The sequence below is a fragment of the Antennarius striatus genome, chromosome 7 (assembly GCF_040054535.1).
Source record: "Antennarius striatus isolate MH-2024 chromosome 7, ASM4005453v1, whole genome shotgun sequence".
Taxonomy (NCBI): Eukaryota; Metazoa; Chordata; class Actinopteri; order Lophiiformes; family Antennariidae; genus Antennarius; species Antennarius striatus.
This window is the reverse complement of record NC_090782.1, coordinates 8,060,049-8,086,758: the sequence shown is the minus strand read 5'-3', so window position 1 is coordinate 8,086,758 and position 26,710 is coordinate 8,060,049. Positions and strand designations below refer to the sequence as shown.

Genomic DNA, 26,710 nt, shown 5'->3' with positions numbered 1-26,710 from the left:
CTGCGCTACAGCGTAGACATACCTACTTGTCTCCCAGACGCAGTTAACTCCACAAACTAGGGCTATCACTTTGTAGTGCTGCAAAGCCTACAGCCCAAGTGCATATATTCCTTGATGACAAAAGAGAACAGAAATAGAGTATTAATCCGGCCATTCATCCCCCAGTGACAGACTTGAGCAGGAAATCTACACCCACAGCTGATAGAGGCTCACTCAGATGCTCCAGGCTGTGGTTGTTCTGACATGCTTATAACCATTACTCTGTGGATTCCTGAATTACTGAGTAAATTTACACACCTAATCATCTGAAGTTATGGGGGACAGCAACATGACACTTTATTCTATAAATATTATTTATTGGTTTTCAGTGAAAGCTGACTGTAAGACCCAAAACTCGCTGCGCTTTCAGATGTTACCATTGTAGTGCGTTCAAGCATGCGTCTGGTATATAATTTACCCTTGCAAAACGTCAAATATATTACTAAAATTAAAAGGGATTTTGCAAACATTGATATAACTGGAGTAAATAACATATTTATCATGTACTATTTTTAACCATGGATTTTGTGCTGTCAAATTTAAGGCAACAGAACGAATATGGAATTGATCCAAAAGCAGAGCGTGTTCCGGGTAATGAAAGAGTGTTACTTATTTAATGTCCTCAAACCCTTTTTGAACCTTTTGGCACACAATTATATCATATGTTGGTAATAAGAATTTATTGAGTAGGTAGCAATCAAATAATTAGTAGCTATGTGGATCAAACATTATTAAACATTAATATTTATTTACTTTGAAAAAAATCATCCTCATCCTGCAATACCTTTTTACCTTTCACTCTCACTGAGCTTTTTGCAACCTTTCAGCATCCACCTAAAAAGCAATGTTTTCAATTTATCATCTTAATTATGAGTTTTAGTGCAGGTGGCAGTTCATCTGAAGCTGATATACAGTACTGTATACTGTAATGCATTAAGTGTGCCCATCACATGTAATTAGCTCACTGCTCCAATGTTGTTTGGTAATGATAATGGCTCTGAAGTAAGCATAGCTGCATTGGACACCTTTGATTGTGGAGAGGGGCGGCACAGTGGCGAGATGGGCAACACTGTCCCCTAAGAGCAATAAAGTTCCGTCGTCCTTTCTGTGAAGAGTTTGTATGTTTTCTCTGGGTTCTCCAGTTTCCTCTCACCTCTGAAATCATGCAAATTACGTGAACTGATTAGGTTCCAGCATCATCCATGACCAACAAGGTGGATAAGTGGCTGAAGACAGGACAATTATGGTCATCTCATTTTCAAGAAAATGGATGGATGGAAAATTATTTGAAAAAATGTTTTTTTTCCCCTTATTCCTTAATTTTAAACAATTTTTCATGTAGTATAATTTAAAGATAAACAAAAATCTTGACGGAATTTTTGACCCCTCATTTCCCTTTATCTTAGATTCAGTTCGAATTAGTTCCCTAGGTCCAGTCCATTAAAATCTGTCAGGCAGTTCACAACAATGAAAATGATTTAAAAAAAAGACCTATGGTATCCTGAAATGTTAAAAGTAGAGGGGGATATTGAGTCTGGTTAATATGGTTTCTTTCCTTCCGTGTAAAAGCGACTGAAGCCCACAAAAAAGGACTCTGTATTGGTTTATTTGTATTGTGACAGCAAATTTACCGAAAATTCAGCAATTTCTGTATGTGTCGAGGGGACAGGTACTTCCTGATTATTATTATTGTTAACAGGGTATTATTATTATTATTATTATTATTATTATTATTATTATTATTATTATTGTTAACAGGGTATAATAATTGTTAACATTTTTAATATTATTATTATTATTATTATTCCCTTTCCCCTTATGTCTTAATTTTCTTGAATGTATATTCTCCCTGTTTCTGTTTATTCTGTTTGAATGTCTGAATGCCGCTGAAACATTCCAATTTCCTAGTTTGGGATCAATAAAGTATATCTTCTCTTTTCTCATCTTATCATTGATTCAGTTTAATTCAGCTAATGATGCTTATAATGATAATAATCAAGTAATGACTGCCTTAGCTCTCTTGCAATGTCAAAGAGCACAAATATACACAGGAATTCCTTATTGTAAGAATTTCTTGCAAGAGTTTCATATTGCAGTATATATCAGACAGTAAAAAATAAACAAATGAAAATACAGTATATTGACCTATTTTGTTAATTAACCAAAATAATCACCGTATAAAGAATACACACAACAGTAGTCATCTTTATGATGGACACTATCAGAGGGTTTCATATCAATGATTTCTCTGAATCTTTTTGTAATTACATTGATCTAATGGGTGTTGCACTCGCTGTGTCAAGTTGATAATGTCAAATGGTATTGGTGCAGAAGATATAGTGTTCAAGGATGAAGATGTGCGAGCTGAGAGCTGCAGACACACTGGAGTCTGAGAAGCCAATTATTTCCATTTTCAGAGGCAATGAGAATGCTTCACTAATTATAGAAAACTGAGCTTGTACAGCCGGTGAAAAGCTGCACATACTCAAACAATTTTCTCCTATTGAGTACCTGGGCTAATTAACATCAGCCTTACATTTGAAAGAAAGTTTGTTTTTTAGTCAACCATTTACGTACGTTACTCAGCTTTAACTTGAGATGTATTTTGAACAGCTGTGATACGGGTTTTACCGCTCCTGAAAGAACACCAAAGTTTGAGGGACCTTGAGTGGTACACATCTTCTTGTGGATATGGATATTTAAAACACCATACTCAGGAGCCTGGCTTACTGAAATATAATGACAGAAAGATAACTGCTTTATTTACTTAAGTGATTTCATACAAAATCACCACATTGCCAAGGAAGCACAAACACTAATTTGCCTAAATACACAACACACACACACACACACACACACACACACACACACACACACACACACACACACACACACACACACACACACACACACACACACACACACACACACAGTAAGCGCATACATGTAGAAGCATTCAAAAACATAAATGCACTCACACCACATCAGAAACACATTTCTTTCAAGTTTTACGAAAGCAGCTTGAGAGAAGTCACGCATACATTCGAAGCTGCAAATGGGGTGGAACGTCAGAGCACGTGCACTCTTTAAAATGAGTATACAATACGAGCACACACAATATCCTGCATTTACACAAGGCGCACAAATCAATTGCGTGTATACAGACAAAAGACAAAGATAAAACAGAGGCAGAAAGTCAATAGGGATTACGAATGTATGGGGAGGCTCGCAGCTCTGAGAAGTTCGCCAGGTCACGGCTTTTAAATTCCTCCCATTTTTAACGAAGATGAGGTCATGATTATCTGATTGATTCAAAATGGCTGCTGTCTTCACAGTCTTGAGTTGTGGTTTTTGTCAAGGGGTTCTCCTTCTTTCTTTGTATGAGAACTAGAAACTGGGAACTGTTCCTGTGAATCATCATGGTTAAAATGAAGATTGGCAGTGATCTGTGTTTGCACTGTTAGTAGCGCAGAAAGGAACAATGGACCAAAGGTTGGAAGGGCGGCAGTGGCTCAGTGGTAGAGCGGGCAGTTGAGCGGTTCGATTCCCGCTCACGTCCCAAAACAACCGAGTGTGAGCTGACAGTATGAGGTGTCAGCTCACCTCCAGAGCACTGCCGAGGCGCCCCTGAGCAAGGCGCCGTTCCCCTCACAAGCTGCTCATTAGGGAGCTCCACAAAGGGGCTGCCCACCACTCTACCTCCCATTGCACACTTACATGCCCCCTTGTGTGTGATTGTGTGAATTACAGGGGCCTGTACACACTAATGTGCATGGGTGTGATTGATTGACTAGCATACTAGAGTGTGCATTCTTAATTTCACTTTGGGGATTATAACAATATATAAAATTAAATTTTAAAAAATTAGAAGGTATCCCTTGGACTGATGCTTCTGTTACCCTGAAGCTTTCCATGGGCACTTTTATATATAATAGATATAGATATATATTGCTATATACTAAAATATGTCTGTTCATCCATCTACATCTGAATATTCCTATTTGTGTGAAGATTGTAGCACAGATGCTGCAGCGGGTTCACAATGACAGCATAATGAAATTACAGCAAAGCACTTTCTGGAGAAATCTCACATTCTCTTCTGCATCTTCCATTCAACATGTGACTGTTTTCAACTATTTGCAATTTACAGAAATGCTCATGCAAGGTCAGTCTTCTCGTTACACAAATGGAAAATCAAACAGCTCTGAGACAAAGTGGAAACAGAGATTTAAATACAGATGTGAATGATGTGAGTCTAGGCAGACAGAGTGAAACAAAGCTCTTAAAAAGAGCAGGATGTATGTAATTACTGGAGTGGGTAGGGCCTAAGTGCAAACCAATAGCGCTGTGCAAGGCGAGGAGACAAATGGTAAAAAGAGGAACGTGATCCAACGATTATCAAGAAATCAGAGAAAGAGACCAAGAGTTGATGAGGGACTATAAATTGGGAGGTTTATGGAGTAAAAAACAAAAAAGAGAGGCTGAAGCAAATCCACGAGGAGCATCAGAAAGACTTCAGCTGGTGAGGATGAGGCAAGGATGAGGAATGGTTGGCACAGGCTCAAGTCAAACCAGCTGTTCCTTATAACCGTGATATTCAGCAGCAGACTAATAGGTAGAGTGAGTCAGTGGCTCCGACTCCTGTCTCCCAGGCTGCCTGCAGGGGTTGTATTGATAATATCCCAACCTGCAAGGCTCAATTCATCCCCTGGGGCGCTCAGCAGCAAGTGGATGAAGGGTCCCCCGACAGTCTTTTGGCTGTACAGCTAGATACTACAGCAGATCAGAACATGATAGAAAGCAGGTACACACACATGCACACAAACAGGCACAGAGCCCGAACGCCTTCACCACACCTCATTTATTCTCATTTGAGTCTCCCCTCTCACACTCTCTCCAGAGTGAAGGGCAAGAGAGCAGTGATCACAAAGCAGACAAGATGTATGGGGGAGCTGAATGATTGCATACGCTGAGAACGGTCCTCCTCTCTTCTCCCCCATCAAAAGTGTTAATCCAGCGAGCGGAGATACAGACCACCGCTCACACCTGTGTGCTCTTCTCCGTCTTGTTAGAGACCAGATTGGAGAGAAAGTGACTTCCTGCTGTACCTCCACTACCAGGCTTGTTCTTTCACATTAATACCTTTACTGCTTGGCTTCATTTGTTACACACACTCAAGGCAGACACTCAGGGGGAGCCTGGGGCTGTGAATGATGGCCATATGCAGATCCATGCTCATCTGTAGCCCCCTGTGACTACAATAAAGTACAGTAGACTCCTTGAGTGTTGAAACCAAGGTTAACATTTCAAAGTGGTGCAGTGCAGTGAAGGTACACCCAGCCAGGGCCAACAGTTCCATTAAGACTATTGGGGTGGTTGTACTGGGAGAAGATCATTGGTTTGGGCTATAATTGTACGTGTAAAAAAAAAAATCTGAGGTGTTGGTGACGGATATGCAGCCAGCAACAGCTTCCACATGATAGGGCATTAATATGAAATGAAATAAAGCAGAATTGGAAAAGCCTGCATGCTCAGCACAGCCTGTCCCCCTGATAAGCAGGGAGAGAAGAAACTATCAATGATGAATCAATCAAAAAAGAACACTCAGGAGGACCCAAGCTCAAGCACACCTCACCAACAATGGCTTACCATTAATATTCAAATAATGAAAGCTGAGGTGATTCACAGTGATTTGTGTGTGTGTGTGTGTGTGTGTGTGTGTGTGTGCGTGCGTGCGTGCGTGCGTGCGTGTGTGTGTGTGACAAAAACACAATGACCTCTGCAGGAATAAACACATCTCTCTCCTGATCAGCCTGATCTTCAGCACGTGGTGGCTTCACGCATAAAGATAAAAATTTAAGTCACTGAGACAAATGATGTCTCCAGGGTCACAATGAGATGCAGGTGAGGATGATTCTTGTAATCCGGTACCTTAATCTTGATTCCAAAGTTGGGATGTTGTTTAATATTTCAATTAAAAAATATGATCATTTGGAATTATTTTTCAATCTGTCATCAGTTAAATACAGCTACAGACATTCAGTGTCCTAACTGAAGTAGATTTATTAAATGCAACTTGTACCTGGAACCATCGTCACACAACCTAGATACACACACAAGATGACCCAAGTTCAACTCTTGCAATTGTACTTTTAATTAATACATTTAGTAAGTTAATTTACTTTTAGCTTATAAATCAAAGATTTATTTTTGTGTTTTTTTTCTTTATATGGAATTCAGGAAAATCCTCTAGATTTACAACTTAAACTTTAAAGATATTAAATGTTCAACCTGGTAAAGCACATAAACTGGTAAATAAGTATGTGAACTGAACTAACTTTTTAGATAAATACTCTTCCTGAATTCAATGTTTTCAGCACATTTGATAAAAATTAGGACTGGGGAACCTTTATGTGATATCACCTTTGTTTTCAACACGCCATAATAACCTAAAAAGGAACTGAGACACTAAAAGTTGAAGACCTGAAACTACGGGTTTGATATACTGTACATTTTTTGCTGCTAAAGAACCTAGAGTCTCACCATATTAATTTTGGTGTGATGTTCTAATTTGTGTAATTTGTACATGCATTTTTTTTCTTTCAATGTGTGAGAAAATAATTCTATTACAATTTTAATTAAACAAACAGGGCAGGTTGGTGGATTAAATGGTTAAAATTGACACCTTTCATCCTGAAGAAAGATCTGTTTTTTAAATTGTCTTCATTAATGTCTGAGCTACTGAGGAATTATTGCCTGTGGAAAATGGTTTGTGAACTGAACTATTATTAGAGGCTGCTGTACAATGCCTCTAATAATACTTAATTCCCTTTACCCTTATGAAAATAATGTCGCTCAAACATTGATACAAGGTGAAAATTACATTTACAATTTTTTACACCTGCTTCAATGTTCATTCATTAGCAAAATATTTTATTAATTTAAATGTTCTTTGCTCCGAAAATGCACATGCATTGTCAAGAAAAGAAAAAAGTGTGCTTACAAAAAAATAACCCAGACCAGTTGAGAGACCACCTGAGACAAGACCATCCAGTCTCTTCAGACTACATGTTTATCTGTTGGTTTATGTGTCACTTACAAGAAGCCCCCCTGGTGGGAGCAAAGATGTTGTAAATGAGGCACTGCAGATAACGTATTGCAGTGGGTGTCATTGAGTCTGTGCCTTTGAGAATACACATAAAACACACATGCACACACACAAATGTCAGGACACAGGCAGGTGTGAGACCTGAAAAACTACAAATACAACAAAGCAGCTAACACATCCAATGTTGTATGCAAGACACACATACAATATCGTGCAATAAATGCTGCTTTTACGTAAACAGTGTGTAGGGCAGATTTATAATCCTTAGACACACACACACACACACACGGTTTTCCAAACACAAGTGGTTCTTGTATGATAAGAAATGTCACTTTTGTCATTTGAAAGTGCTCAAACCACCCTATCTTCTGCCTTGAAAGCCTTACAAGAAAAGGAGGGCAGCCGAGCTTCTGGACACATCACCCAGGCAGTCATAATTACATAGTAAATCATGTTGCTCTCCTCCCTTCATGTTATTTGAAACTGAGGATTACCAGCTAAAAAGATTAAAAAAAATAAAAATTGAAGCGCTGTCATTTGTACGTCTGTTTTGTTATCTCACCTGGAACATCCACCTCTCACACGGTTCCCCATTGCTTTTTTTATTCTTCTAGTCAGACAGGTCGGCTCAAGTCCCTGAAACTGGGTCACCTGGGTATCGGCTGCTGGACACCGGCTGCAAAGCTGCTTGGACCGCACACAGGTAGGGGAGTAAGGGATGGAATGACTGATGTTGCTGAGGACAGTGACGGGTGGGCAGGTCAGGAGAGAACAATGTAGCTTGGTTTCTGGGGAAGATATTTTCAGACAGACCAGAGAATTGCAGCAGCGGACTGTCAGCCTCTGCTCTGTCGTGGGCCAGCTAGAGGCCCAGGAGCCTCCAGGTCACGCCCTGCACCTCTTCTGCTGACAAAAATAGGGAGGAAAAGAGGAATGGAGGTGAAGGGATTGGTGTAAAGGTCAGACGATCCCGGACATCAGGCTACTGTTACTGTTCTGGACCGAAATCACTTTGAGTGAGGTGGCTTTTAGGTCAAGATGGACCAATGAAAGGCTGTTGAGTGCAGAGCTTCATTTCTAAGGCGAGTGACAGATCAGGAGAGTCATCTGTCCACATAGGCCTCTAAAGTGACATACAACATTGCTCTGATGCCGAAAATATCATAAGAACTGCATAAGTAATGGCTAACATATGGACGGGAAGTTTTAAAGCCTGTTACACTGCTACTACATTTAATTTTATCCATCGTTCAGAATTAGTTATGCTATATCTTTTACCAATTCACTTTATTTTTTCAACTCCATCTTCCAGTGATATAGTCAATTACTATTTGACATTTTTGTCAAAATCTGTGCTAATGTGATATGAGCTTCCATACCCATGACGTGACACCAGGTCTCCAAACATTTGTTAATCAACAGCAGAGAAAACATGAGTGTTACAGACTTCTGGCTTATTAATTTGAACTTAGTTCAATTGGTGCTGCATTTAACAGAATCATGACCTGTTGCATTACCCATTTGTGCAACACAATAATTCAGGTAATTTTTTTAATTTTACTTTAGCCATTACTCTTGATAGGACAACTAAAGAAGCAGACAAGAATTGAGCCAATGAAAGAAAACAAGGTGTTTGCCATACTGATGGAGACAAGCTCATCCAAAATTTGGCAATTTTTGTCTGCCATAATATTTGACATCCGGAAGCAAATACTTCAACTGCAGCATTTCCTACTGCAGTTCATTTCCTAGCTTCACCTGTCTATCTCTATTAGATGTAAACTCTCCATCACTTTTTGTACTGTGGTGCTGCTGTGTTTTTTTTGTTAACAACAGTTTGTACTTAGATAGGACAAATGAGTTCAAGAAAATCACAACTGTTTAAACAGTTTATTGCTATGTAAAATTAAATATCACATACCTCAGATGAAGGGTAATTCTCTGAAATGACACAAATCAAGCAAAATAAAAACATTTGGCATTGTGATGTGATGCTTAGTGTATGAAGAATGAAGACAGTTCAATTTGACCAGGTTTAGCGCACTCAGAATTGATTTATAAAATGCATATTGTCCCATACAGCCTGCTGCCGGACTGGTTACCATCTTTAAAAGTCTAATCTCTATACTTTACATGGAGTCAGTACACAACTAAACTTATAACACTGTGCATCCCTCTATCTACATTTAATACTGTTTTTATTGAGGTCCTATGGTGCTGTGGTTTTATGACATGTTTACCTTAATCCCAACAAGACAAAAAGTCGACGTGCTTATTTTTGGCACATCCACGATATTCCTTACACCTGTAGCTACAGTGCAGTGGGGAAAATGCTGCAGCTGCTCGCCCACTGTTACCCTGCAGTACATTTCAGTTGATGAGTATACTCTTTCAACGTGCTGCACGCTTCTGAGTAATGCAACACATCCTAATTTTCCCAAACACATCTGTACTCCTGACGACAAATCTACTAGTGAAGTGTCTTCCGAGTGCACCCAATACAAAAACACAATAATTAATAACAGCACAATGCTTCAAGTATATTCCAAACAGAGCTCATTAGTCTAGCAAACACATCTGGGCAAGAAACAAAAATCTATGCATGCCGATATGACTTTGATGGGTTCCCACTTTCTTTTCACATGACAAACTGCAAAGTGCATATTAGGAAGTGGGTGCTCTCTGAGAATTAAGTTTGGCTCTTGGCTCTCAGTTCATTCTCTTACTCTAGAAAGAGGCTTGGCTTTACTACAATGACAATTTGCATGTTGTGTTGCTGAATACTGCTGCACTTAATAACATACATACACCTAAAACACAAAGTTTTAGTATTCAAAAGCATTCAAAACAAGTTTTCTCCAGACACCTCTCCAAGGTAAATACTAGAACATGGACTGATATTCAAACAATAATGCACATAAAATCTCTGGAATAAATTAAGACGGGAAATGTTAAATTCAGAAATACAATGATTGCAGCAAGACAAAATATCCTGTTTGCTTATATCAATTCAAACAATGATTAGTTTTGTTGATTTTTCATATCCACATTCTGTATCAACATTCACTGAAATCATGGCATACCTTACAAAATAAGTACATAAATAAATAATCCTTGCATTGTTTAGTGTCTGTTACTCATCCTGTTTACAGTACCATGACTTGTAACTGTACAATGACCAGGTATAATACAACAAATGCAGTGAAAAGAGAGATGAACCCATTGTCTGGTGTTCTTGGGGTTAAAGGTTGATGATGCAGGGGGTCTGCTGGTCTGGGCAGGTCCAAACTAATCTAAACAAGGCCCTTTAGCAATCCTAATCACTCAGCCCATCTCTGTTGGTCTTCTACAGAGGATTTGACCAAGGCTGGGGCTCCATCTGGTGTCAAAAGAAGAGCCCAAGTTCAGGTCCATACTGGACTTGCTGAGATTAGTGTTTGGCTGGGTGTGAATCAAGGGAGGGGAAGTGTTGAGGTCAAAAGACCAGATGTCAGAAGCCAAGGTTACCATGGTGACCTCAGAAATGGCTCATCCTGGTGGTGAAAAGGCTGCGAGAGTGTGGCATAGCCGTGGAGATGCGGCCAATGTTGGACAAAGGCCACTTCATGATGAACTGGGAGGTCACTGGCAGCAGACACCTGGACAGACGGACAGGATTGAGGGATGGAGGGATTAGGGGAAAGGATGAGAGGATAATTAGAGGATTAGTTCTGCAAAGGTCACAAATTTAAGGTCAGGGCAGCTTTAGCGCGTAGGACTGAGCCCATGTGGTGCCAAATTTTAATTTTTTGACCATTTATGACCATGTCCATTTTCAAATTTCAACACAAATAATGACCTAATGATTTCAAGACATTCTGACATCAGAGTCACCTTTAAAACAAGTGGAGGGAAAAACAAAAAGCTGTTGCTTACATTGTGAAATCTATTTCAGTTTGGTTGTGTCGTGTTGAGTTGCAATCTGCTTCAAATCAAAACTTTGTCTTCTGACGAAAGAAATATTTTGTGTGTGCATTTTTGTTTTGTTGTAATTCCTCACAGGTTAAAGTGATGACTTCACAGGTTTGTGGGGGCAGGGGGGTTGGCCAACTGTCAAAACTAAAACACAGTAGTTTACATCATTTATGAAATTGTTAATACTATTTATGATAATCATTATCATGGAGAAAACCATTGTTCAAGCCTCATGTTTGAGAAGTTGGAAGAGGCAAATGTTTGATAATTTTCTCCAATGACTGATTAATTCACTGCTGCAAGTAATTTGTATTTTGTGTGCAATGTAACATCTATTATTCTATACATCATGTCATGACTTATAGTCTTGTTTAATTGAAATAAATCCAACATTAAATATCAGCTCCGACCCTGGCGTAATAAATCAGACCAATTTTTCTGGGACAAATTAATATTTCAGCGCGATTCATGGTATCATGAACATAAAATCCTCACCTATCATTCCGTGGCATAGACGTCAGTTACTTTCTAAGACTTTTCTATGACACCTTCCACCGAGACAGAGCAGTGAGGCAGCTCCTGCTAACAGCGTTCCAGTACCTGAGAATGAGACCAGTGTCAGGTTGAGATAGAGTCAGGAGGGGTTGAACCCTGCTCCCATTTTCCTTAGTGACTGTAGATGTGTCAAATAAGGTTGTCAGAGTGGTGCCAGGTTATGCAAATGCTGGTGGTAATTTTCAGAGGACATGAGACAAACATAAGTTTGAAGTCTTCCAGACTGAATACTTGAAGGAGTGACATATTTATAGGTTTTACAATTACAAATTATAACTTTGGAATTACATTATTATACATTATGTGACCTTCTTGCCACATCTGCAGAAAGAAGGGACAGTAAAGTTAATTTTAAGTGACATATATGTTATTCATCATTGTGAAAAATAGCAGAAAAAATAAATGTGTGTAACATCATCCGTTGGGTCAAAAAAGCTTAAAATCTGCGCCGCTTCCGCATTCAGTGGTCACATGGGCGTCATACGTCACTGGGGCCAAACATAGCGCAGCAGCCATAAGAAACAATGCAATTCTAGACGCGATTAACACCAAAAGTGTCATGGTTACCTGCGCGGTGAACGGTTGTGTCAACAGAACAGCAAAAAGATACGACTTTCAAATAAATTCACTGTGGAATTAATAAGAACTACAGTTGTTATTAATTCCACATAGTCCAATAGTAATAAATGGCGGTTAGCTCAATGCTAACATAATATGGACAATCCCATTATGGCTGCAAAGCTATGTTTGGCCCAAGTGACGTATGACGCCCATGTGACCACTGAATGTGGAAGCTGCTGTGGCGCAGATTTTAAACTTTTTTGGCCAAACGGATGATGCTACACACATAAAATTCACTTTTTCTTCTATTTTTCATAATGATGAATAACATATTCATTCATTCATTCATTCATCTTCCAACCTGCTTAATCCGCCAACGCAGGTCGCGGGGGAGCCAGTGCCTATCCTGACAGTCTCAGGGCGTGAGGCGGGGGACACTCCGGGCACGACGCCAGTGCACCGCGGAGCCACATAGAAACAAACAATCATTCACACACACACACTCACTCCTACAGTCAATTTGGGACCGGCCAATCAACCTGAAGCGCATGCTTTTGGAGGTGGGAGGAAGCCGGAGAACCCGGAGAGAACCCACGCAGACACGGGGAGAGCATGCGAACTCCGCACAGAGCGGGACTCGAACCCGGGTCCGCCATGTTGTGAGGCGGCAGCGCTAACCACTGCGCCACCGTGCCGCCACTGAATAACATATGTCACTTAAAATTAACTTTACTGTCCCTTTAACTAAAAAAATACATCTAATATTCATTTAGTTTAATCAGTCCAATGGTCAAAAGAAAGAGTCCCTGTGGAAGTTTTTAAGATGTGACAGTCTAATCAGGGAGCTACTGGACATGAAGATTACAGCGTAAAGAAACAATATAATCTTTTTATCATATTTTAAGCCGGCACTGAGATAGCGTACTTTTTTCTCTGACAGCTCTCTCATTGTGAAATAGCTCTTGGACAAATTAGCAGAGGGGCTCTTTCTCAAGTCGACCAGAAAAGAGAAAAAAGAAGTTCGTGTCGCTGAGGGCGCTCGCTTCAACGCAGCTCCACACCCAGGAGAGTTACAAGGATTTAAATTAACTTCATTTTGTCCAACAAGAGTGTCCTTGAAACAGCTTCAAGTAGGCCGCAGGTATCCCTCCAGCAGCTATTCAACTTCTTAGGTTCTGACTGGACTTGGTGAGGTCTCTGTTCTGGCACTCAAACTCAAGAGAATAGGAGGGTAAGATTTGCTTTGCTTTCAGCATTTCATAGTTGCTTCTGTTAGGCGGTTCAAAGTGTAATCTTCGGAGTGACATTTCAGGAATTCACAGCAGAATTTTGCATCAGCTTTGGATTAATTACGTTTCATTTTTCACATTTGCTCCACATGCTATTCCTCATCAAAGATATTCTCCATACAGCCATTGGTATTCTGCACATGCATTTGTGGTGCAAATTCTTCATTCTCTCTCTCCATTTCCTTATGGTTTTCACTGAAAGCTGCAAGCCCAGCCATGGAAATGGCAAAAAAGGGAAAGAAAATCAAATATTGAACATTCATTGAGGTCCAATGTGATCTTCTGCCATTCACTTGGAGAATATTCTTGGAAAGAATCACGTTGGGGGAGTAATGGAATAGTGGGGGTTTTCACATCCAAACGGCTGTTCTCCCTGCAGGTAATATTTAATTAAGCCTACATTCTACATCTTCCAAGTTCATCCTCATTTTGATCGGTAACAAGGCTGTGGCAGTAGTGTACATGCTTGAAGGGGGAGGCTTGTGTTTTGTTTCTGTACATGTCAATTGACATGGAGACAAAAATAGTTCTGTTTTGCTCGTTACATGCAAAACTACAATCGATGCCTATTCTCACTGACAGTCCTTCCATACTACTCTACCAAGAAAACCCTCCCAACGATGGAACTGCCAACTCAGGAAAAGGCTGGACAATTTCAAATGTAACTAAATAGATGGAGAAGGCTATCATAATATCTGTGCAATCCAAACTAAGAAGTACAGAGAAGCATGAATTTTATCTACAACCCACATATAGCTCAACACCCCAATTAACCCTAATTACTGCCACATTCTTCAGACAGATGAAGTTAATAAAATCTGAAACTTTTGTCATTATGAGATATCGTCTATGGGTAATGACAGTAATTCCAGGCTTAACAACAAAGTCATTAGTGGCTACTTCCACACCCGCTGAAGGACTTTTCCAAGACCAATGAGGCTGTTGACACCCTGATTACGGAACTCAACAGGAAGCGTGCTTGACCAGAGGTGGCCAAGTGTAGTTTGCTCAATGTGGTCGAGACTTATGCAACTTCAGGTGTTATGTGTCTATATACAGTATATTCACTAAATAGTGTGAAATCAAATGTACCTGAACGTCTAGTATTTGATTTGATTGTGATAAATCTTTTCAAATTGTGGAGGTTCTTCTAGGCAGTCTTTTTGTGTGTAATACTAATTTGGATTAATTGCTACGATATTTTTTCAGGCATGTCTCAGATAATATTCACATGCCCATATGTAACATATTGGTTATGGAAATACAGTGCACCCTCGGTCTTTGCAGTTAATGCATTCCAGGAACCACACGCAATTGAGGAATCCGCGATCGAGTTCGCGATCTATTTATCTTATTTACGGTAATTTAAACGTTTATGAACCCTCCCCATACTGATATTAAACCACAGTCTATCTGTATTACCTTTTCCCACACTCTGATTGACTATTTAAAGCACTTTTGTGTCTCACGAAAGTCCGAGACTCACGGAACGTAGCACACATCTGGATGCTGTCAGCCAATAGAATGCGCATAAGGTGTCACGTAACTGTCTACTAAAAATCTGCGATGGGGTGGAGTCGCAATCATTGATGCGCAAATGCACGAGGGTGCACTGTTATCCAATTTTAATTTTAGTAAATGGAGAATAAATGTACATAAACAAGCAGCCTTTTTCCATGCAAAAATGCCAACTTATGTTTCGAATATATTTAAATACATGAACATATGAATACATGTAAAACACTAAGGTGGGATGAATGGTTGTGCGCATTACATGTGCATGCACAAGCACACAGATTGTACCCCCTCATGGAAACCTCATGGATGAATGATAAAGTCGTCCTAATTGCTTCAGAGCTGTCTCTGGAGTGGCGTTGAGGTGGGACTACTCCATGCTTGCTTGATTGGGAGATGTGAAGCCATTGAGTGGTAAAACTAAACTGCACAAAGCAAAGCCAATCCATTTTCTGTCTTCTTGAGAGAAGAAGAGAGCTGTGCTTAGGTTGATGGGAGTGCTGAGATGTTACAGGTGATATGTTCAGCTCCGACTGAGGCCACTTGTACTGAAATGCACTCAGAGTAATATGCTCTTGAGAAAAGCTTTGAGTGAAAGTCATAGTTTAGCATGTGGTAGCAGGGTTACATGCTGGTACCAAATGATTGCAGTGTTGACAAACAGTCTTAATATGCTTTCTGCTCCCATTTCCGTCCAATTCAATATACTGGTTTTGAGTTTTGAGCCAAAACATATCCCATTCTCATGCTTTATGTCAATTCAAACATTATTTTTGAATATCATTGAAGGGAAGGAGACCATAAAAGACTGTTGGTCGCGCAGTCAAAGCAAACATCACTGAGCAAGAGGGACTAAGCTTTAGGTGCAGCTGTGAGGTGGTGGGAGCAGCATAAACAGAGAATAGGGACTGTGCTGGAATATGGGGGGTGGGACTTTTGCAAAACTAAACCAAGCAGGACCTGCATTGAGAGGCGAAGAGACGGAAGAAGAGGAAGAAGCAGCAACAACAGCAGTAGGGGTAGAGCCATGGGTGGAGGCTGGTCCAGCAGCAAATGGCAAGCTTTTTTACAGACATATATAGACACAAAAGAAATAAGGAAATATAGACCAATGCATGCTCAATGGACTCTCAAGGATACCTACAACTAAAGGATGGATATACTGGTGTGCTATTTTGCACATACTTTGATATACAACTACAGTTACCTCTTTAAATTCTCATATAGTACAATGAAAAATTCCTTCTCTTGAGTCTATCCTCGCAAAAAATATGCTGAATATAAAGTAACAGCAGCAAGTCATAACAAGTTCCACAAATGTATAAAAACTCTGCATACTTTAATGGTTGAGGTTTTTACACTGTAGGTATTAAGTGATAGCCTGTTAAAATATATGCAGGAGTTATGAATCATGTAAAGCGAGGCCCCAGGAAAAAAAAAGTGCTCTTTCTCTCTCTCGCTCTTAAGGTCATTTTCTCCACAGACTCATCTGGGTTCTAATTGAATTAAGCAGGCCTCGGGGGGCTCAAGGCTAACCTGAGCACTAATCTGCTGGCCATTATTTCCTGTTAAAAGCACACTCCTTACCATCTTCCTATCCTTTCCTCTCCCTCAATGCCAACCCACAACATGTGTGCCTTTTAAAGGTGTGCTTACTACAAAGCTCAGCTGGTACCTCCTACAGGGATCAAGAGTAGATATTGGAATACAGTATGTTTCATTTATTGTGATTAAAAAATGTTTTATTGTCTACAACTTAGATAGTGTTTAGTCTCTTTTCTTCATAAGTTTGATATATACACATACTATAGTAACCAAACCAAAAACGAGCAGTGTAAATAGCTCAATGTAATGAAATTGACCTTTTCTTCACATTAACTCGAAATACTATTTTTAATGACCACTGCCATTTCAATATTATGCAACTCCCTGAATACCATACTGCAATGAATAATAATTTCAATCACATCATTATGAAATCATGTGTTAGTAAAATAATTTGTAATGATTTCCAACTGTTGTAGAGTTCAGCAGTAGAGTCCCAAAGATTTTGTTTTCTGTTCTCTGTTTTACATAAAAGGTCCCATACTAAAATTCTAAGATGCACACCACCAGAAGAAAGCTCAAAACCATCTATACAACAGAAAAGTTCGGGATGCTTTTCTGGAGAGCAAATTTAAAAATCTGAACTTTTCAGCCTATGGATCAGCAGTATGTCATGAGGTGGAAGAATGAATGATATGCTGACAAGAAGAATGGTGGTGGTACTATTGTGGGGCTGGCTTGCTTCTTTGGTTACCACAAACCTGCACTGTGTAAAGAAAAAGATGGACTTCATCAAGTATCAGGAACATGTGTCACCATCAGGGAAGATGATAAAGCTTAGGTGTCATTGAACATTCCTAAAGGACAACGATCCCAAACATACCTCAAAGTCCACCAAGATTTGGTTTCAGAAGAAGTCCTGAATCATTCTGGCCATCACAGTTGCCTGTCTATGGGTGAATCCCTTAGAAAACCTGTGGTGGGATTTCAAGAAGGTGGTTGCAGTGTATAAACCCAGTAATTTTAGAGAACTGGGAGGTGGCCCATGATGAATGATCTAAGATACAGGAATGCTGCCAGATGTTGTGCCTGGCCATGTATCACATTCGCAACAAAGGTCATAGCAGCAACACGATGCTCTACAAACTACTGGAGAAGCTTGTGGTTCAGGGATTGAATAATTTTAAGATTGCAGTAGTCTATAGTTTTGTGTTATATCTGTGAAAAACGAATCATGTACCATCTGTATTGAGCTATTTAAAAGCTATGTTTTGGTTAGTTGAAATAGAAAATACTTTATCAATAAACCCAACTATACAATGAAGGTTGGATAATTTTGCTCCCAAAAAACAGTCTTCAAATGTAGTTACGTGTGACACTTGCTTCACAAACTGCTACCTTTATTCGCAGGCATTATTAATTAATGGTCTTTTCCAAAGCGAGAGAGAGATATAAGTACATCCTTAATCATGACCAATGAGTGGACTCCCAATCATCTCCTTGAATCTTACTCAGCCATTCTATGGAATAATGAACAAACTATTGCAGCAGGACTGCTAGAAAAAATCAGCTCAGCTCAGTAAGACAGCAACAAAGGCCTCAGTGTGCTCACCTGGTGTCGTCCCATTCAGGGCTGAGTCCTGTCAAAGAGCCGCGGGACTCTGAGACAAATTTGTAGACCACCAACAAGCAGTCTCGGCACAGTTGGACCAGCCGGCGGCAGCACTGCAGCTCCAGGGGCGACACCACTTCACTGCTCTTACTGAAAATGGTCTCCCACGACGAACTGGTGAGCAAACACCACACACACAATGACAGACATACAAGACTGAAATTAAGTGTCTCCACACATTCATCATGTTGCAAATACATAGAATATATTTGTATTTTGAGCACAGCTTTGATGCATGCAGAAATATTTGGTCTGATGTGTGACTTTTACTGTGTGCTTCATATACATTTGTATCCACACAGACACACACAGACACAGACACACACACACACACACACACACACACACACACACACACACACACACACACACACACACACACACACACACACACACACACACACACACACACAAATACAGATGTGCAGGAAGTGATACAGACGCATAAAATGAGGGGATGAAACAAATCCATGTACAGTTATCCCATTTACATCCCTGGACATACCCCTGACTGTGAGAGAGCTTCACAACAGAGGAACACAACTCCAGGGGGTACGTTTGATGTCTACACACTTTCACTCCATGGGAGGTGAAGCGTGCTTCCTCTGAAAGGATTCAACTCCATGTGCGTTTCCAGCTTCTTTCTCCAAGTCATTTTCAAAGCCTGTTAAATTCATCAGCCACAATAGCTGCAAGGTTGTTTAAATGCTGTTAAGTCCCTTGGATAAAATATCAAATAGGAGATGCAGGGAAGCAAAGAGGGTGAGGAAGGGGGATGGCTGACTCACTATTTTGCATTGTCCTTTTTTGCAGTGCAGTTTCAGTGTGGTTGCGTGACATCAGGGTTTCCTGTTGGGTTTATCAATATATGTGGGTCATGCCATGATGTAACAAGGGGTTGAAGGATCAGCCAGCAAGCTGTGATCAGAAAAAATCTGCATGAAGTGCAGTATACTGGGGGAAGCTGAGGTTAGACAAGGCTAATCCTCCCAGGGTTACCTCCACCAACTCTTGTCTCCTCATTTTTTTATGACGTCTCATTTTCAATCACTTTTCCCTCTGCTTTTTACTTTGTCACTGGGTCCCTCCCACTCTCTTTGTCGCTTATCATCTCCTTCATCCTCATCACTCTCTCAATCCCTTCCTAACTCTCCTCAATTACAACTGCCAAGGAAGTGAGGGAGGAGGACAATGAAGAGCTGTGGACTTCAGTTACACCCTCTGAGCCCTCTCTGTCAAGGGAAATACAGCAACTGAACAAATGAACTGTGAAGAAAGTGGAAAGGAGAAGAAGGTCACACTTTTATCAGAGCCAAGGAGAAAACTTACGATTTCAGCAGCTGTCTACTTGTTGGGGTTGTTTTTTTATTGCATGTGTGACTCTTTGTGGGTGCTTATGAGTGAAGAGATACATATGTGGAAATTAACTCCACACTTCTAAAGACATGCTACTTATTTGCTTTTGAGGGAAGCAAAATGTATATGTATACTTACTGTTTTGAGTATGGGCCTGGTGTGTATTTATTTCAACCAGACTTTCTGTGTAACCACCATGATAGTGAATGTCTGTCTGTTTTTTTCCAACCCTGTGATGGCATCACAGGTGGTAATAGTGCCAAAAACAGTTTCTTTTGTGATCGATTCAGTATGACAAAAGAAACCTGAATATCAGGTCAGGTGTGTCATTGATTCACAGAATTAGAAGAAGAAAAAGAATGAGAGGAAGAATTACATGAAGAATTACAAGAAGAAGACTGATAAGAACAAGAGAACAAAAAGAACAAGAGCACGAAAAAGAAAAAGAAAAGAAAAAAGAAAAGGAGGAAACAAACAAACACACACACACACACACACACACACACACACACACAAAGAGACTTGTAGAGATGCAATGTATATAGTGGGGAGTAGAGTGGCGAGCAGCTCATTTATGGAGTGCCCCAATGAGCAGCTTGTAGGAGAGGATGGTGCCTTGCTCAAGGGCACCTTGGCAGTGCCCAGGAAGTGAACTGGCACCTCTCCACTGACAGTTCACACTCCAGTTCCCAGCCGAAGACCTAGTGGACTGCGCTACTGCCGCCCCCGCTACACACAGAGACATCAACAACAATAAAAACAATAATAATAATAATAATAATATTTTTAAATTAACATCTAAATGTGAAGACGTGTTGTTGTTTTTTTCATCTGCCAAAATTCTCGGCCAATCTTTGTAAGGGTGTCATCTCCTGTAAAGACTAAGAGAAACAAAGACATTGCTCCTGCAGGTCCACTGCAGTTTTGCCTATGGCTGTGGCTCAAACAGACAAAATAGGAAGAGTCAGTCACTGAAGGCAATTTCCTGTTCCTGAATGATATTCCCCAGTATTGGTCCAGTATCTAAATATAAAAGATAACAAACTGAAAATCTACGCCCTAGGGCAGATGTGCTAATACTTTTTTAGCTTTGCCAAGTCAAAATGTTTGACCTCTTTTAAAAACACAAAACATATATTTATATATTATATATAAATGTAAATATTACAAATTTATATACCTTCATTTCCAATCTCACCTTTAGTTAGCTTTCTTTCTCCATTTAGCCTGCTAACATTCATCTATGGCACATATGTCAAAGTCAGTCAAGGCCCGTGGCGAATTATTCATGGCCCGCCAGATGATTTTTAATTACTATTAGAACTGGCCCGCAGGCCACATCGGCCCGCTGGTGATTTGCGCGTACCAAAACTACATTCCCCACAATGCAACAGTAGCGGAAGTCACTGCAACGTAGCAAGCACGCTTTGGGTTTCATTGTTTATCAGCAGGGCAGCACGGCGGCACAGCGGGTAGCGCTGTTGCCTCACAGCAAGGCAGCTCCGTGTTCTCGTCCAGCCCCGTGCGGAGTTTGCATGTTCTCCCCGCGTCTGCATGGGTTCCCACCGAGTTTTCCAGCTTCCTCCCACCTCCAAAAACATATGCTTCAGGTTAATTGACTTCACATATTTTGTGAATCAGTCACAAATTTCGACAATAGTGTCAAGAGCTGGTGATGACTATGGGTTCTATTTTGTACTATCAGTATTAGTCTAAAGTGAGACACAGATAGACAGATAGACAAATAGATAGACGATAGATAGATAGATAGATAGATAGATAGATAGATAGATAGATAGATAGATAGATAGATAGATAGATAGATAGATAGATAGATAGATAGATAGATAGATAGATAGATAGATAGATAGATAGATAGATAGATAGACAGACAGACAGACAGACAGACAGACAGACAGATAGATAGATAGATAGATAGATAGATAGATAGATAGATAGATAGATAGATAGATAGATACTTTATTAATCCCGGAAGAAATTGACAGCTCCCTTTATCCAACCAAGAAAAATGTTTAGCTATGTTGCACTGGTTAACAGTGCAGGTTTATGACCTTGATTTGGACCATTTTCTTTCACTGAAGAAAAAGCTGTCACAGATATTTGGGCGGACACTGTGGATTTGGCAGGATTTGCTTAGAATGTGACCTATGAAGAGGAAATACTGATGTGGTTAATTGGTCTGCAGTACCTGTTTGCATTGATTTGGAAGAATTTGTTGCCACAAGCAACTCCATTTACTCAGTTTCCATTCTTTGTGGTGCTCAATGTCTCTTGATTCTCTTGATCTCAAGTTGTATTTATTGGATGGGCGCATTGAGATAAGAACATTACTGTTATATTTGTGTCAACAACGTCTAAGGAGAGACTGCTGCTATCCCATGATCTACAATCCTCTGTTTCTCTCTTGATTATGCCACATACACAGTCATGATCCCGACTTTGATCTTAACAACACTTTATGCTAAATAGTAGGTTTGAAGAATTACATCCTCAATTCAAAGTCTGCACAGAGAGGCTACCTGGTGTTGGAGAAGCAGTTCCACAGGCCCTGGCCGTGGCTCCAGAGCAGCCGGATGAAGATGCGGTTAAAGAGTCGGTACAAGTGGAGACTGTCTACATCCGGTTCCCTCCAGATCCGCTGCAATGCTGAACGCACGTTGGTGCGTACAATATCCAACACCTGAGGGACAAAAAGTGACAACGAGGACAAAAAAAGTTTTAAGATGTAGGATAATAAACTTTATTAGTGGTCAGGAAACAATTATAGCAGCAATTATAAAAGCTAAAGCATTCGCTCATAACAGTGAGCAAGCTTGCATTCACGATAAAGCCACCTCTTCACAAATACACCATAAAAAGTGTATGCACAAGACCATCTTGAAAACCTCAATCAAAAACACATGAATGTTTAAGCAATCATTTGAATATGTTCTGTGCATGTGGCAGGACAAATGTCTATGAAGGGCATGGAAGAAGACTAATTACTGCACGAATGTCAGTCTTGGAGAAAAGGTGTCAAAAGTTCCTAGGTGGTCTGAGGACAACTGCACTAGCTGCTTTTCTGGCTTTCTTCTTTTCTATTTCTCCTCTTCTCTTTCTCTTCCTCTCTTTTTCTGTTTCTTTCCACCCCGCCAAGTGTGCAATGCTGTAGTCCTTTTGACTTTGATTTTTGCTCCTCATTACTGATGTGCCTCTGAGACTGTCTGTGTGCATGTGTGTGACTGTGTTTTTGCGATGCAAAGAGGCTAGATTTCCCTACAGCAATGTGTGGAGAACGAGACATGCATACACACTCACACATGCAGACAAACTGATAGATAAGTAAACACACACACACACAGATATATATTGGTATGGTAATCAGATGACAGAGGAGTGGGCGCTACATTTCTGACCTCTGCCTGTCGCTCATTAGGCTCCTCCACTCCAAATAAAACCTTGGCCGGCACTGCCAGAGCCCACAATACAGCCAAGCACTGTTGTGCACACAACAGCGGCTGAGAGATAACATCATTACTAACACGCCAACTGGATGCAATGTCGCATCTATTCCTCTCTTCTGTTATGTTTGCAATCTATTTGCTGTTTCGCTTCTTACTCTCTGACATGATAATGATCTTCATGCTTGTGCTTCATGCTTATTTTTATATGTTTTCTGCGATGTTGAATCAGGAAGTATTTTTTGAAAGTTGAGGTGTCATTTCTTTTATTTAACAGTTTTAATAATGTCCATACTACACAGACAGCCATATACACTGCCTGGCAGCAAATGCAAAGATATGCAAATTGAACTAGTGTTGTGCATTTTCAATTTTCAAACGCTAAACTCTCCAAATGTTTCATGTAATTTCCAATAGAGTCCCCATCACTGTTATCAAGATACTGTATATTTTAAACCTACACAGAAGTGTGACAGATCTCATTAAAAAAAAAACTGGCTAAAATATCTTCAAATCTGTTTTCAAAATTAGACTTACCTTACGTTGTTTGGTAGAGTCCAGCTTCACCAGCCAATAAGAGGCCACTTTTGATTTATGGTACTTCCAGTTGTCGTGGATCTGTGGAAGTGAAAAGAATAATCATTTGAACAAAATAACGAAAACATGCACCACAAATATTTGTGAGAGGTTTATATCCTAATTTTTAATGTGATACACTAACAATTTATTACACCTGCTTCTGAACAGATTTATTACATGTTTTAATTAAGTAATAAGTGTGCTGTGTAGTGCAATTATTACAAAAACCAAGCAATAATGAAATCAACAGTTACTGTACAAGATACAGTTATGGCAAAGTCAAATCAATACAATTTTCAAACTTCGGGAAATGCTGGTTCGGAGATATTTTTAAGATTAATATAGGTGTTAGAAAAAAAATGAAGAACATATGATGTCTGGAGTTCATTCTCAAAGTCACACTCATCTTTTTCTTCACCTAAGGCATGAGATCTGTAAGGCTGTTGGGCTCATTCACCTGTTAAAGTAATAATTTGACTGACATAACAGAACATACATCTCCACTCTGAATTCCATATTCTCATACAGCACAATTACATACAGACTGCAATATCTAATAGAATGCATCATAGGCAAATTGGGACAGTGTTAGATGGATTGATCACTGCTGCACATCACTTTAATGACTGCCACAATCAAAGAGAAAAAATCAAGTATCATCACGTCCTGTGGGTAAGATTTATTTTAATCTAAAGGGTTGGTTTGAGACTGGGAACCACTGTTCCTGACAGTTACTGCATTGCTCCCAATGCGGTGACTCCCAAGAGGTAGAGAACGCAAAAGGCTGTCTCTAAAGCCGGTGTTGGTTTCTCCATATCGGTTTTCTAAATAAGAGAACCTGTTGTCTGTATAGAAATAGAAAATGCATGCCAATGTAATTAAAATGGCCATTCATTTCAAATGAATAATATATGTTACATCAACACCTACATCACACACACTTTTTATTTTCCATCACTGGGTTGACCATACTACTACTGGACTACGTTGTTTTACTTTAGAGTTCATTTAAGAAATGTAAAAGCAAGCTAAAATGTACTGGATTAAGGTCATTTTTACATAGCATGTGGCTAGTGTCTGCAAAATATGTTGTTTATCATTAACATACAGTACTTTTGTTTGCAATCTGTTTACTCGAAAGCTTTAAATCCAGGGAAACTTTGGGTTAATACAAAAATTAGGTTGTGATCTTTGGTACTTCAGCAGAAAAACTATTTTGCAGGCATGTCAAAGATCCTGAGAGCATTTGTTGTTCTGCTCAAAAGCTCTGCTGGATCTCCCAATGGACGTGCTCCTAGTGCCACCACTGTGTACCTACAGGCACTGTTATTGTTACTCTGTTGACTTAGTCTACATCTCCCCACTGGTGTACATAAACCTCTCACATATCAAGCTAGATCCCCTACAAATAGTGCTTCCAGCAGGAAGCTGCAGTCTACAAATTGCTTACACATGCTCTGTCTGTCTGTCTGTCTGTCTGTCTGTCTGTCTGTCTGTCTGTCTGTCTGTCTGTCTGTGTTTGCGTTTGCAACAAAGAATCAAAGAATCGCATCCAGACATTAAGAAGATTTGCCGAAATAAAGTAGGCCTGATCTTTCCACAAACCAACACCTTTGTTTGTCCAATGTTCACCATCAGTAAGAACCTTTTCTCAGTTTGTTTCACATGTAAACAAATTACTTTCAATTAAAGCACAATAAAATGCACTCAATGTATTCCACCTGTCAGTGTTCCCAAGTCTGACAGAAAAAGTAGGTTTGGACTGACTAATAAAGGACACAATTACACACTTAATTAGCCCAACAAAGTCTTCGACTTAAAATCATCAGAAACATAAATTGGAGGAGATTTGTGCAAAGTGAAAACTCTTCTGGGGAAAATACAGGTGCAGTTGCTCATCTGCCTTTCCATGCTCTCATAAGGCTTTGTTAAATGTACAGGTGTGCCGTTAAGTGTCCCTCATGACCTCATCACACCTCAATGTAACATTCACACACATACTGGCATTGTGAGGATTAAGCTTGTTTTAATTACTTGATGACCTTAACTAACCTTACTCATGAAAAAACATGCTTTTCTCTTCCTAACATAACATCAGATCTTATGTCTAGCACAACAGAAGAAATTACACCCAAGTTCCAGTAAATATTTTAAAATTCATGAACATGTCACTGCTTTGGAAGGTTCTTGGGAATACCAGACAGGCAGACAGACAGACAGACAGACAGACAGACAGACAGACAGACAGACAGACAGACAGACAGACAGACAGACAGACAGACAGACAGACAGACAGACAGACAGACAGGCAGGCAGGCAGGCAGGCAGGCAGGCAGGCAGGCAGGCAGGCAGGCAGGCAGGCAGGCAGGCAGGCAGGCAGGCAGGCAGGCAGACAGACAGACAGACAGACAGACAGACAGACAGACAGACAGACAGACAGACAGACAGACAGACAGACAGACAGACAGACAGACAGACAGACAGACAGAGTCATTGTACCCCCTGATACCCCCTGAGAGAGTCATTGTACCCCCTGATGGCACGGGGCACAAAGGAGGACCTCAGCCTCTCTGTGGAGGCCCTGTGTGACAGCAGATAGACATCGACCAAATAGACATAGACCAAATTAAATTCAAATACTGTACGTTACATTATACAGATTAGTCAAGCAGCTCCACTGGCGGCGAGCACCTCAAAACACAATAATAACAAGGCAGTCAAAGACTTACCCTAACCAACTTTAAGGGTATCAGGGTCAAAGCTTCAGGGTAGGTCAAAGCTATGCACAAGCTATGACTATACATCAAAGGTAGTGCATTGGTAGATCAAAGCACTTGCTTTGATCTATGGTCTTACTCACACTGGCCTTCTCCCTCGTCTTTCTATCGTATCCAGCTCCTGAGTGTACAAAAGTTGAGATTTGACCTTGACCTAGTTTTCTCAAGGTCAAGGTCATCATCTCATTTTCACCCCCTTTGCCGCCCGAACAATGTGCTTTTTTTTCATCTTTCTATCTACAACGGTTGCGAAGATATTTGGTGGACAAACTCACGAAATGGACGGACGGACGAATGGA

The 26,710-nt window shown here is 40.1% G+C and overlaps 1 protein-coding gene across 1 annotated transcript in view; it reads right to left on the bottom strand.

Annotated features, from left to right (window-relative positions):
- Positions 1-9,023: 9,023 nt before the first annotated feature.
- Positions 9,024-26,710, bottom strand: part of ttll7 (tubulin tyrosine ligase-like family, member 7) — a 95,988-nt gene continuing 78,301 nt past the window's right edge. Inside the window, exons 18-23 of the mRNA XM_068320454.1 lie at positions 23,593-23,673; positions 22,135-22,295; positions 18,179-18,352; positions 15,982-16,082; positions 11,628-11,701; positions 9,024-10,787 (exon numbers count right to left, since the gene is read on the bottom strand). Coding sequence (XP_068176555.1) covers positions 10,665-10,787; positions 11,628-11,701; positions 15,982-16,082; positions 18,179-18,352; positions 22,135-22,295; positions 23,593-23,673 — 714 coding nt within the window. The 3' untranslated portion in view covers positions 9,024-10,664. The remainder of the gene's footprint in view (positions 10,788-11,627; positions 11,702-15,981; positions 16,083-18,178; positions 18,353-22,134; positions 22,296-23,592; positions 23,674-26,710) is intronic.